At 48.7% G+C, this 12,676-nt stretch overlaps 1 protein-coding gene across 3 annotated transcripts in view; it reads left to right on the forward strand.

The window, feature by feature from the left end:
• Positions 1,150–12,676, forward strand: part of LOC110403438 (vascular endothelial growth factor receptor kdr-like) — a 122,889-nt gene continuing 111,362 nt past the window's right edge. For 2 of the 3 annotated variants that reach the window (XM_021406629.1, XM_021406632.1), the window contains exon 1: positions 1,150–1,671. In XM_021406629.1, the coding sequence (XP_021262304.1) occupies positions 1,608–1,671 (64 nt within the window). In that variant the 5' untranslated portion in view covers positions 1,150–1,607. The remainder of the gene's footprint in view (positions 1,672–12,676) is intronic. The other variant, XM_021406630.1, reaches the window with a different exon arrangement.

Below are 12,676 nucleotides of genomic sequence, written 5' to 3' on the forward strand. Positions count from 1 at the left end.
CTTCACTGTAATAGGTCATTTAATCCCAGCATGGCATTTGTGGCATGACTGGAACTGGCAGCCCGTGAGTCTTCCACCATACTCTCATTATCAGTGCAGCACAGAGGTTTGTGTATTTAAAAAGCCATATAAGTGGTATGTGCATTGCCAGAAGGATAGCACAGAGGAGCTCCCTCCTGTCACCCGAGTGCCAGCTGCATTTCCAGAAGCATCCCTCCTACACACAGGGGCACCCCAGGATGCCTAAGCAGTTTCTGACCCTGGCAGCAGGCACCTGTGGCTAAAGCAGTGCTGGACCAGGAAAAGGCTGAGCTGTGCTGAGGCAGATGTGGAAGGGGGAGCAGCTGCGTGTCCTCCGCCAAAACCCCACAGGGCTGCTCGCCCTGCTCGAGTCCTGCCTGGCATGGCAGGAGCAGAGGCACGGGGCCAGGCGGGAGGCCTCGATGCATGGGTGGATCTGTCTACACCCAAAAGCCTGCAGATAATGCTTGGGTGACACAGAAGCAGCTGTTACGAGAAGTCCATGAGAGAGCACGGAAGCAGCCGAGTTAAGTAAATAATAACATCGGGGCTGCCCAGAATATTGTATTCCAACAAGAAACTTTTCACTGTGCCCCAAGAAGAAGGGCTGCGCGGCAGCGGCAGCAGAGCAGGAGGACAGGGCTGGATAGGGAGCAGCGCTAGACGGGGAGCGGCGCAGGGAGAACCCGACGTGCCGAACGTCCAGGGGCACGGGGTGCTGCGGCAGGGAGCCTGCTGCTCGGGCAGCATCGCCCCACGCTCCCCGCCCCGTGCCCTGGCGGACGGAGCCCCGGGGCCGGCGGGGGGGGGGCACAGCCCGGGCACTCTCTGCCCTCGGGGGAGCGAGGCAGGACGGCGAGACGCGAGGCGCTGCCACCTGATGCTCGCTCAGCTCCGGCCGTGCGGGGACGGGCGACGCCGGGAAGCAGCGGGAACGGCTCCGCTCGCTTCTTTGCCCCTTCTCGAGCAGCGGCAGCGGCAACAGGAAATCCAGGAGTTCTGTGAAATGACAGGGAGAGGGAGAGAGCGAGTGAAGTCCCTTGGCTTGGGCTGGTGACGTCTCTCCTTCCTCTTTTTTTTTTTTTTTTTCCTGTCCCTATAAAGAATCCCGGGCTCGCATCAAACTTCCCAGCAAAGCCACCCGGACCCGGAGGGTGGGGGAGCGCCAAGCACGGGGCGGTTCCCGGCCATGCCCCCCTCCCGCCGGCCGCCCCCCGGCAGGTAGCGGCGCTGTCCCGGCGCACCTGCACCGCCCGGACGGGCACCGCGCGCCGCCGCTCCGCGGCTCTGCCCCCGCACCGCGCGCAGCCCGAGGAACTTCTCCCCGACTTCGGAGGTGCGGAGCGGCCCCGCAGGGACGGCTCGCGCGGAGGAAGCACGGGGAGAGCGAGGGATAAAGTTGGCTCTGAGGAGGGGAAAGGCGGAACACCTCGAGAAGAAAGGACGGGCGGCGAGGATGGAGCGGTGAACGGCGAGAACGGTTTAACCGGAGCCAACAAGTGGGAGCGGTGCGCGCATCCCGCTCCTCCCGTCCCGCCGCCCGCTCTGACGGACCGAAAGAAACTTCGCCCCGCGCCGCCCCAGCCATGCTCGGCGGGCCGAGCCCCGCGCTGGCCGTCTGCGCCCTGCAGGCGCTGCTGCTGACGCTCGGTAAGAGCCGCTCGCGTCGGAGGCCGCCGGGGACAGCGCGAGGCAGCGGCCGCTGGGGGGCGCGAGGGGCGGCGGCGCGGGGGCTCCGCGGGGGCGCGGAGGGGCGGTGCGTGCCCGCGGGCTGCGGGGCGGGACGTGCCCTTCGCTCGTGGCACCGCGCGTTGCGCTGTAAGTTACGGGAGCTCCTCCCGGCAGCACGAGGGAGCGCGTCTCGCGGCGCGAGGGCTCCTTCCCAGCACGTTGCCAGGTGCCTGTAGTTTGGTTCCGATAGGATAGCTTCTGGAAATCCTGCGGCAGCAGCGTGCTTGGTTTCTTTGCATCCGTTCAGAGATGTGATGTGCGTCTTCCCGGCTGGCGCAGCGCACTTCAGGCGTCTCTCCGGCGCTTCTCACAGCTCCCTGCGCACGAAGAGCTGAGCCCGAGGCTGTGCACCGCAGGGCTTGCGTGGCTTTGGGGAGCCGGGGGGCTCCAGGCTGGAGGGGCTGCCTGCAGAGGGCACGTCCTCGGAAATCCAGCCTGAGTGTCACAGAGGTGTGTGTCACCACGGACTTCGTGGATCAGAGAGAGAGAGCAGCGAGTGTTTGGTGGAAGGGAGAAAGCGTGTCTTGCCACAGATGCTCTTGAGCACCAGGGATGAAGTGGAGCACTGCAGATGTCACTGGGGTGAAAAGCCTGCTGCCCACACTTCAGTGCTGCCTTGGCTCCTCACTCACCAGCATTACTTTCCTGGTAATTCTGGTGCTAACAGCATTGGAACTTGGTCCAGGCTCACTGTCCCATCAGTGCCAGGCACAGAGAAGGCAGAGAGAAGGCAATGCCCGCGTTCTGCAGTGAGGAAAGGAAGACAGGCACATCGCTAGCTGTCCCTATAGGAAAAGGCCGATGATGGATTTGGAAGCAGCATTATGGCTGTCAGACCTTTGTCCATCATTAGGAAAAGATGATCTGTTAGCACAGTGTCTGTGTGCCCTAATTAGGCTGGAAGCCAAACTGAATCAGGGCCAGGAAGTGGGAAGGTTCTGGATAGCACTGATGTTAGTGAGGTGTTAACTCCTCAGTCACCTTTCCCTCAAAGTTCACCTCCTCCTGCAAGGAGTTTCATCAAACATTGTTTGACCTCCCAAGGCACTAGAGGCACAGATCTATCCTGCAGGCTGTAGGTTAAGCCTTCTCTGGGATCTCTGTGAAAATTAGGCAGAGTTATGCTGAAGAAGTTGAATCTGATTCAAATCCAAACAATTTTATCTGCAATGCAGATAGAAGACTTTGAAACTGCAAAAGACATTCACCTGAGGTGCTGCATGAGAGCAGCGCAGCTGCTCAGCCCAAGGGATGCCTCCCTGGGCAGGACTTCCAGGCGCCCAAGAGAAAGGAAGCTCTCGTGGCCCTTACCAAACCTTAGCAAAGGAGCTGGGCTGTCCTCTGCTTCTGTACCCGTGCCTGACAGCAGCCACTGTGCCATTACCTCCTGCCTGGCTGCTCAGCACATCTCCAAGGCTGCCAGGTGTGTGCCATGGCTGCCAGAGGACAGCAGTTGGCTGGCCATGAAGCGCGTCCAGATCAGTGGATGGTCTCCTTCAGATAACTCCAGTTTGGTTCATTCAGTCCTTGTCAATGTTTAGCGTGGGGAGAGTCCATGCAAACTTCATCCCAACAATTTCCTGCCTCATCGCAGAACACACCTTCAAAATATTGCACGCATCTCTACATTTCTTAAGACGGTTCTACAGATACCATGAAATGTGCATTTTCTTTTTGTTCATTACACAGCTTATTGTGAACTCCTTATTGTACAAGTTAGGGTCATTCTGCCAAAAACTTTCTGCGTAGTAATAGTACTGGAGATGCCAACAGCTGGCGTTTTAGGTGGCCCTAAAAAGAAATCTGCAAAGAATTACTGATGCTGACAGCACCTTGTATCTGGCGTGAAACATTTTGTGTCTTTCGCTCCTTGATGTTACTGTCCAAAGGTTTCTGATATAGGAGAAATCCAAATACATTTTCAAGTATTGCAATAAACGCAGTAATTTCGATGATATAGTACTGGAAAACGAACAGGATTCCAAAATAACAATTAGGTCCTGCTTGGTCCCTTTGAAACTAAAATAAATTTGAAATTTAGCATTTTACTTTGTTGCATTTTGCAACTGTTCTACTAATAGATACACAAGTATACCAGGAACAACAATTTAGCTTACTAATAGCTATGTTTCAAATGTGCCATATATCAGCAGCTAAATCAAAGGCTTCGGGAGCTCAGCATCCTCCAGGATTTCCAGCTAGTGATGCTCCCTGCATGGCGTGCTGCAGGCTCAGGGTGCACCGCTGCAAAGACTGAGGCATTAAGGCTGTGCTTCTGCCTTTCTCTGAGGCAGTCAGCTCTGAGAAGCTGAGGACTGGACAGCCCGCACCACGGCCGCTGATCAGTTCTAGTAAACCAAAAATATGTCTCTTCATTGGTGTTATTCCTAAATATTTGCTTTACTGTGGGAAAAATGTTATAAAAAGCAGAGGAGATTTTTTTTAAGATTGTGATATATGAGCTTCTCTGCCCGAAGCTGCCACTTTCAAAACCAACTGGAAATCTCTTTACACTAATTCATCTATTTAAGGAAGGAAAAAAATGCAAAGTATTTCTCAGTGCTCCCTGAGCTTCTGAAAATGAGCATTGTACCGAAAAGTATACTAGGGGTACAATCCAGGCTGCTTGTTGAAGGTTCCTGTTACAAGAACTTCACGTTTTCTTTTAAAATTTCAAAAATAGTTATCTGCACACACGTCCCCTTTGGTCTGCCAATACGTATAAATCTAAATAAGAGCAGCAGGGTACATGTTCCTTTCATATGTTCTCTAAATTGCTGACTGTGTGATGAATTGTTTGCGCAGTCTACTTCAGTTTGAAGTAATATATCAGGTTTGGCGATGGATAGAATACTTCTGTTGCTAGTAGGCTCATATGCAAGGGCAAAGGTTTCCAGCAAGTGCAGGGGGTTTATTAGGTGCAGTCAGTGGTAGGCGAGCTGCCTTTATTGTAAGCTTGTGTTCTAAAGTGCCAGTACAGTTTGAAGGACGGTGAAAATCTGCCGTACGCTGTATTCACTCAGAGATGAAACGTATCTTTTGCTTCCAAAGACATTTGCAAATATATGCAGCAAGGGTCACTTCAGCAGAAAAGGACGGGATGAACAGAGGAGCTGCTTCAGCTTACATTGCAAAGCAGTTTTGGGGGCAGCAGCAGCAATCTGCATTTTTTAAAACTACACAGGAAATTTCCAGGAGGCAGCATTTGACTTTCACAGTGACTGTGAGAAGGACGCTAAAGTAAGCCCTACTGAAGTTCACCATTAATCTGAGGTTTCCTCTTATCTCCTGTGCTCCACCTTTTCCTTTTTTTCTCTAGACCAGCCTGATGTCGCTGGAATGGGAATTACAAGTGGAAGTAATTAAAAGATGTCCAGAATATCTAAACAACAGCTAGGAGCAAAACAAATCTGTCCCAAGTGTTTTCCTTTAGAAAGCAGCTAGGATGACTGACAGGGCACAAAGGCTTCTGCGTGCCCATCAGGACATAACAGTTCTCACCTCTGGGCAGAGCATCTAACTGTACTCAACCACACAAGCAAAAAGAAGTGGACTACATAAACAAGTGGGCATAACGTGTGTGTAATAAAGAACTGATCTCCTAAGTTTGGCACTTCTTTAGTCTTTCTTTTTAAGGCCACAGAGAAAATAGAAGAACCTGCCAAAATCAGCCAGGCAAGGTTATTATCTGGAAATGGCATTTAATATAAGCACATGCTTGAAGCTTGCCCCAGGGAGCAGAACTTTAGCAGCGGAGAGTTTGCAATCACCAGGAGCAAGGCAAGATTAGAACAAGCCATGCGAAGCAAAGCTTTCTGTCTAAGAGTTGTGATCTTAGAGACCTGCCCATGAGCCACTCATTTCAGGTGGGGAAGGAGGAAGGTTCAGAGAAGGCAGGGAGTCTGATCTCATGAGACTGTGATGAACAAAACTGACTGCTGCCCATGTTGTGCAAATTCCACATAGGCGGGGTGCTGAACACGCTTGTGTGGGGAACTCCAGCTCACCTGAAACCAGGTATTAACGTAAATCCAGGACTGAATGAGGTAAATCTTGTGGCTGCTTTTATGGCCTCATCATATCTTCTGTATTTGCCAACAATGCAATTACAAAACTGGAAAGAATCCCAAGTCCAACCCCCCCACAGGGCTGCAGCTTTGGGTAATGGTGCTTTTCTTTGCCGAGGCTGAGGCAGGGAGGGCTGCAGTGCACGGGGCCAGCACTGGCGTTGCACTGCGTGTGTCAGAGGGACCATCTCAGCTCTGTGCTTTCAAAGGCTCTGGAAATGTAAGCAATGAATTCACGTACTGAGGACAGCTGAGCTACTGCCCCATGCAGATGTTAACTTTGTACTGAGTTGTTGCTAACAGTTTAATACAATTATGCACTCTGATGGACAGTAAGTCTGTGTTTTATAAGGCAGCCCAATACCCTCGTCTCCAAGTCTCCAAGTCGCTGGATTAGTCTGTCTTTACAGCACGTACTTTTTGTCCTCACTACATCCTACCTCCCTCTCCTTCTCTCACCCCCCTTTCCTGGATGTCTCCTCAACTCCCCTCAGGGCTCAGAATTCCTTGAATTTTTACATTAGAAAAAGCCAAAAGGAATTTCTCAGCCCTTCCACGTCGGGGTCTGCACAGTCTCTCTTCCCTGTACCAGAATGAATTTTGCCTCTTAAATTGTGTCTGGTGCAGACATTTGGCAAGCCAGGGTCTGAGATCTGCAGCCGAGTGCCTCATTTTCTGCAAGCAGATGAATTAAGTCTTGGTGCTGTACAGACCTGTACAAGAGCAATTTCTGCAAGCCTTCCCCCTAATATCTAGAAATACAAAAGGAGTCACAGCTAGTTCCTAGTGTGTGTAACCAATGGTCAGGGATTTTGTTGTGGCTCTAAGCTGCAAAGCTTTTAGCACTGGAAAGAGTCCTTGACACTCGCGAGCAAGAAGGAAAGAACCTCTTCTAACCCTTACAACCACACGAGGACAAACAAGCCAGTTTTCCTTTGTGCCCTGTAGAGAATGGCAAAAGCATATGGTCCCTGAGATTTCAAAATTCAGCCAAAAACTAGAATCAGGCCCAGAATGTAAAGGAAATATATGGACCGGCCTTCTATTTTCAGACCACTTGCCTTTGTCTTCTGCATTTCCACATAGGTTTCCTTAGATCTTCCTGTGTTTTTCTGAACTGTGGGAACATGATTGCCAAGGAAGTAGAGTGGGGAGGTTTCAGCCCTGCTGGGATTGTTCTTGATTTGAGGGTCAAGGAGACCTGACCTAGTCATTACCTGTTCCATTTTTTTAAAAAATCCCCACGAATTTAACACACTTCAGCCAAAATGTTTGCTTCCTTAGAGCCCACAGCTCAGAAATTGCACACCTTAAATTCTTTCTTATAGATATGCTGAGGTCAATTTGCAGGAAAAACACTAACCTCCATGGGGCTATTTTGTGTGTTCCTCTATAGCTATGAGTAAAATGGGATGACCCTTATCACTCACAGAGATATGCCCCACGAATACACACACAAAAGCACCTATTCTTTAAGGGATTCATCCTGTTTGGCATTAACTCATATCTCATTGACTGAAATTAGCACTGAATACAATAATTTGGGAATTAAAGCAATTTCCTCCTTGTCTCCAGAAGCCTGCAGCTGGTGAGGTGAGCGTGGAGCCACCTAATATCACACTCCTGACTCCAGATTCCCTCACAGTTACTGCAAAGGGCTCAGTTTGTCCCTTTGCATCCACAGGGATCATCCACGAATGCCGACGTTGAGCCCGGACTTCCCTAGCTTTTGGGTTTGGTTGCGCAGATGTCTACTACAGTGTGTCCTTCAGGAGTTATAAAAAGTGTTTTACCCCTCTGCTTCTTCACTTGGTCTTCCAGCTGCCTGAAGCTGCCTCCCTGAGGGGCCATAACTCATGCCCACACAGTAGCACAGCAGCACCTTCTTGTGGGCAATCCTAATTACAATACGCCTTCGTACAGGAAATGGCTGTTGGAAGAGATTGCCCAGAACACTTAACAGGAAGATGTATGGGGCTGCGATTGAAAGGAGGGAAGCGAGGCACTGAGGATTACCAGTTGCAATCCTCAAGGTCCCTGTCTTTCCTTGCAGAAAACAAAAATCCCACAGGTGCAGTGCTGAGTGGCTCTGGGTCACCAGGTACGTCCTGCCTTTCTGCACAGGGAAGGGTGCCCAGGGCACGCACTGCTGCATCTCTCCCGAGTTAATGCTGTCAGTGCTAATCTGCAAAGAAAGGACTTTGTAAACAGCCACTGCTTAAAGCCCAAGCGCTGCTTTTCTCCTTAACCTACAAGGAATAGCAGAAGAACTAATAATGCAGCGCCCAGATGTGGGGAGAAATGCTTTTCCCAGATCTCTTTGTAGATGTGCATGAGGCGAGGAAGTTATATCAGCGCTTGCTGCATGACACAGCAGGAGGGAGCTAAACAGCAAGTTTGGCTACTTAAATGGTTTTGTACTATTACAATTAAAGGGTGATTCAAATAAATGTAAACAATGATGTCACCCTGAGAAACTCTTAAACACAATTTAAGCTACGACATGGTGTGAAGCAGAGAGGATTGCTAGCTTTTGGCTAGCCACATTTTTGTTCCACAAATGGATGATGTCTGGATTATTTTCATTTCATGCTCATGCACTTGGGACCATCTTTGCTCTCGGTTACACAGGTTTAAAGCTGGAGCTTGGCTTCAGACAGTAGCCTGTCTTTGAATTTGCCTTTGTGTGACTAAGAACATTTATTTTATTGCGGTTGCTTGTGCTTTTTTTTAGCAGAATCTGAGTGAGAAAAGAACTCACCGAAAGCTGCTCTTTCCCTGCATGCTTTCCAAGGTAGAGATTTTACTGATCTTGTTGGAAAATCCTAATTTGTTCTGGAAATTCGCTGTGAGAAGGCTCAGTACCCTGCTTACTCTCGGATGATGAAGCAGTGCTGGTGTGTGGCCCCACACCTAGGCTGCAGCACCAGCCGGTCCCCTCAGGGCTGCCTGCCCCTGCTGCTGTTCATGGAGCAGTGCATGCTTTCACTTCACATTTATTTTGGCCCTGAAGATCCGATCCTGCTAGGTCTCCTGGAGGTTCTTGGGCTTAAAACAACTTTTCTTCGACCTTGGCAAATTTTCTGTTGAGTAAGGATGGAGCAACAGATAAGGCAAGAGACCAGGGGCTGGCCCAGTAGGAATTACTGGAGAGAGTAATTAATCTGCAGAATGCTACGTCAGCATGAACCGAGCGCAGCATGCAATGGGGAGGGATTGCCTGGGGCAGAACCTCCTTTGGCTGTGATCTCAATGCGGTTGGCCCATCTCACTTTGAAAGAGAGCCTGTGTTTCTCACAGCTTATAATACCACTCAGCAATGACTTTTCCAAATATAATGATACCGTGGGTCTCTGGGAAAGCAAGGCCCAGTTGTGAGCATGAAGCTGCTAATGAACCCGTTAACAGTTTTATTACTTAGTCTGCTGATACACTGGCTTGTGACTTCGTCCAGAAGGGAGATAAAGCCAGTCTTACATGTGATGTGTTTATAGGTTTGGAATCGCTCCGGGGTTTCCAGGCTGTGCTCACAGTCGGTCTGTTTTCTCATGGCTCTCTCCTCAAGTGAAATAAACACGGGTGGCTCCATTCCCTGGGTCACTGCGGTTTGGTGCATTTCGCCACGTGTAAAATGCAGTATCATGCTGCCCTAATGAAGGAGCAGTGCAGGTCAAAACAGAAGGGCCAGAATGATACAGCTGGGGGAATGAAGGAACTGCCTGGGCAAGGTGAGCTCAGGCAGCAGCAGGATGCCGAAGGGGATGTCAGAGGTTCTCCCCATCTGGCTCCAGATGCAAATCCTCATCAGGAAATGTTGTCATTATGTTTGAAGAAGGACTTATACAAGGCTGATTTTGTCTTCTTAGCATTACAGAGACATGGGATTTTTGGGGGATACTGTCCAATCTGTCCACTTTCCAACTAGAAAGACCAGTAGATGTGGTTACTCATATCCTAAGGCTTATATCAGGTGAGCAGAGCTAGACTAGAAAGAGGGGCTATAGAGGTCCCCTAAGGGGGTTTGAAGTTTGTGTTTTCACAGTGTGTTAATTGAATTGCAATCTTTATACCAAGGATAAAAACATTTGGTATAAATTAGCCATATACTTTACCTTCTTTATGGTTGTCTACTTCGTATTTGAAATGTAATGTTGAAACCTACATGGTGAAATGCCATTATTAATTCAATTTGATAAAGCATGAAATAGTGTGTCTTCTCCTGGTTACCGAAGTTGATCTCTATTGAAGTTTGTGCATAACTGTGGTTGTTATTAACATTATAATGCTATCCAGCACGTCAGAGCTGATACACAAATCATCTAGGGCACGCAACCACGAACAGGCACTATGACATCCTACAAGTCTGCAAGCACAGACTAATGCTCCCAAGAGAAAGGATCTCCTTTTCCCATCCTGAGAATATGTGCCACAATTTGTTTTAACATTCTTCTTGACAGTATCTTCAGCTTTCTGGAGAGTTTCTGGCAGAAGGACAAAAGAAGTGGAAAGGAGACAGTTTTGTCTGCGTATAAATCTCAGTTTCATTTGCCAAACTCATCCTGCACTTTTGAGAAAATCAGGGCAGAGAAGCTGAAAATTCTGTGCTCATAGTGGGATTAGTGGAAAAGCTACACTTGATTCCTGTGGAGAAGAGTTTGCATAGCTGCAGTTCAACACCATTTACTCTTTCACTGTACTGCATAACAGTATCACAGTACTACCAAACATTCATATAGACTTTTAAATACATGGATAGACAGTTGGCCAATGCAACTTTCACATTCTGCCTTTCTGTCTGCCTATGACTGTGATGTCTGTCAGTCTGACCACTAGAGCTAAGAATTTCATCTAAACACCTTCCTGATGTAACAGAAATTTCATATAAAAATCTTGTTCATATAAAAATCTAAAAATAGCTTACATTAAAAAGGTAAATGTGTCTCTCAGCAACAGGCAGCTATTGCTTGGGAAAAGAGGAATAATCATTGTAACACAAATGACTGAATAGAATCAGTTAGGCCAGAAATACAAGACACGAAGCTGATAGCATGAACTTCTTATCAGCACAAATCAGATGCTTTTGTAAAGACAGCTACTTGCTGCAGTGTCTGCAAGTGCACATAACAGAACTGCACCCTGTGCTCATGTTCCTGTGCAGTACTGCAGAATGTCCTTTAGGGGCTGGTCTGCTGCACAGAAAAGCCACTAAAGCTTTTCTCCTTGTGCAGTGATAGAGGGATGTGCATTCAAATTGCTGTCCTGCTGTCATTGCTCCCCCATCTCACGTGGCATCTCCTTTCCTGGGTCACGCCTTGTGCAACCACATTATGCAACTGATAAAGTGGAAACCACGAGCGCTGAGAACAAGCCCTTTTCCTCAACAAAAGGGCAAATGTTATCTTTAATCCATAGTCCAGTGCTTGACAATTTGCATAAGGGAAGAAATGAATGCCTTATCCTAGGACCTTGGAATTTCTATTATAGGTTCTGGACATTTCTGATGTAGTGGTTAAACTCTCTCTGTGCATTTATTCTGTATCCTTTGAACAGCAATGATAGCTAGTAATTAGTAAGGCTATAATTAAAGCTATCACCAGTACAGTTCTGGATAAGTACTTCACCTTGCTGAATGAGGCAGCTAACACCTTGCAGAGCCATTGCTTTGGGCTGCTGCTTCGTTCTCAAGCTGACCAATGTATTTGGCTATGCCTAGTGTCACCATACACAGGCTCCATAAATTTAGAGCTACCCTTACCAAACGTAAGAATAGACAGCAAAAGGAGTTAAAGGGAATCATTAGAAGAGCTCAGAACAACCTTGTTCCTTTATTCATCTTCTGCTTATTTTGGTTCTGGTCTTGTCATCTGCTGGCTGTGAAAGCAAAGAGGTGGCACTTGGGCGTGGTGGATGTGAGGAGGGTATCTCACAGCGATCTTCATGCAGTGTGTATGGTAAAGAGGGAGGCATTCTCAACATACACAGGGCAAAGGTCTCTTGTGCTCTTTCATTTGAGGTTGAAGTGATGTTCTTTAGTGGGCATTGTACTACTAGTCTTTGAAAAGCTGCCGTTTTGTTTTGATTCTATATTGTTCGGAGTAAAATAGTAGGAAAAGAGAAATTTCTGCTACCATAACATTCTCTTACAGGCCTATTCTTTATAGATCCTGAGAGGAAACTGAGAGTTCCCCTGGACAATGCTCTGATATACAAACGAGCATACATTAACTTTCTGTAGCTGTATAGTTCATTTTCGGCTGCATTTCCTTTACATTCTTAGGAACGTGGATTTGTGCATAATTTGGTTTGATATCTTCCTCTGCCTTGAACGGCTGCCTTGTTAGGCACGGCGCACATCCAGCAGCCTCTCCGCAGCAGAGGTTGAGTAGAAGTGCTTTGGGCGGACGTGGCAGTGCCTTGATGTTTTTGGGGCTCAGAGGGCTGGGAGCAGAAGGGACCAGGCCAGGTCTGCAGGGTTTTGGCCAGACTGAGAGGGAGACACTGGGGTGGCTGTTGGCCAGGTGCTGTGTTCCAGGCCACCCAGAGTGGCCAGGTGGGGTGGATGTCAGCCATGCTGTGAGAGCAACTCAGCTTTGGTTCCCTGTCCTTTGAGAAACACCTTAGGGGAGCTCACGTGGAGGCACAGCTGCAGTGGCTTTGCAGCACTAACTCCAGAATAGCGGCTGCAGCAGGGTGTTCTCTGCCATAGAGAGATGCTTGCTGCTTTGTGCGTCTGCCCTTCCGTAAAACAGGACAATCAGCACTTCCCCTCCTTCCTGGAGAGTGGGGGCAATGGGCATTCAGAAGAGAAAAAGCAGCTCAGGTATCACAGTGGTGGGAGACATACATTTACTTCATTT

This window comes from Numida meleagris, chromosome 8 (assembly GCF_002078875.1).
Source record: "Numida meleagris isolate 19003 breed g44 Domestic line chromosome 8, NumMel1.0, whole genome shotgun sequence".
Lineage (NCBI taxonomy): Eukaryota > Metazoa > Chordata > Aves > Galliformes > Numididae > Numida > Numida meleagris.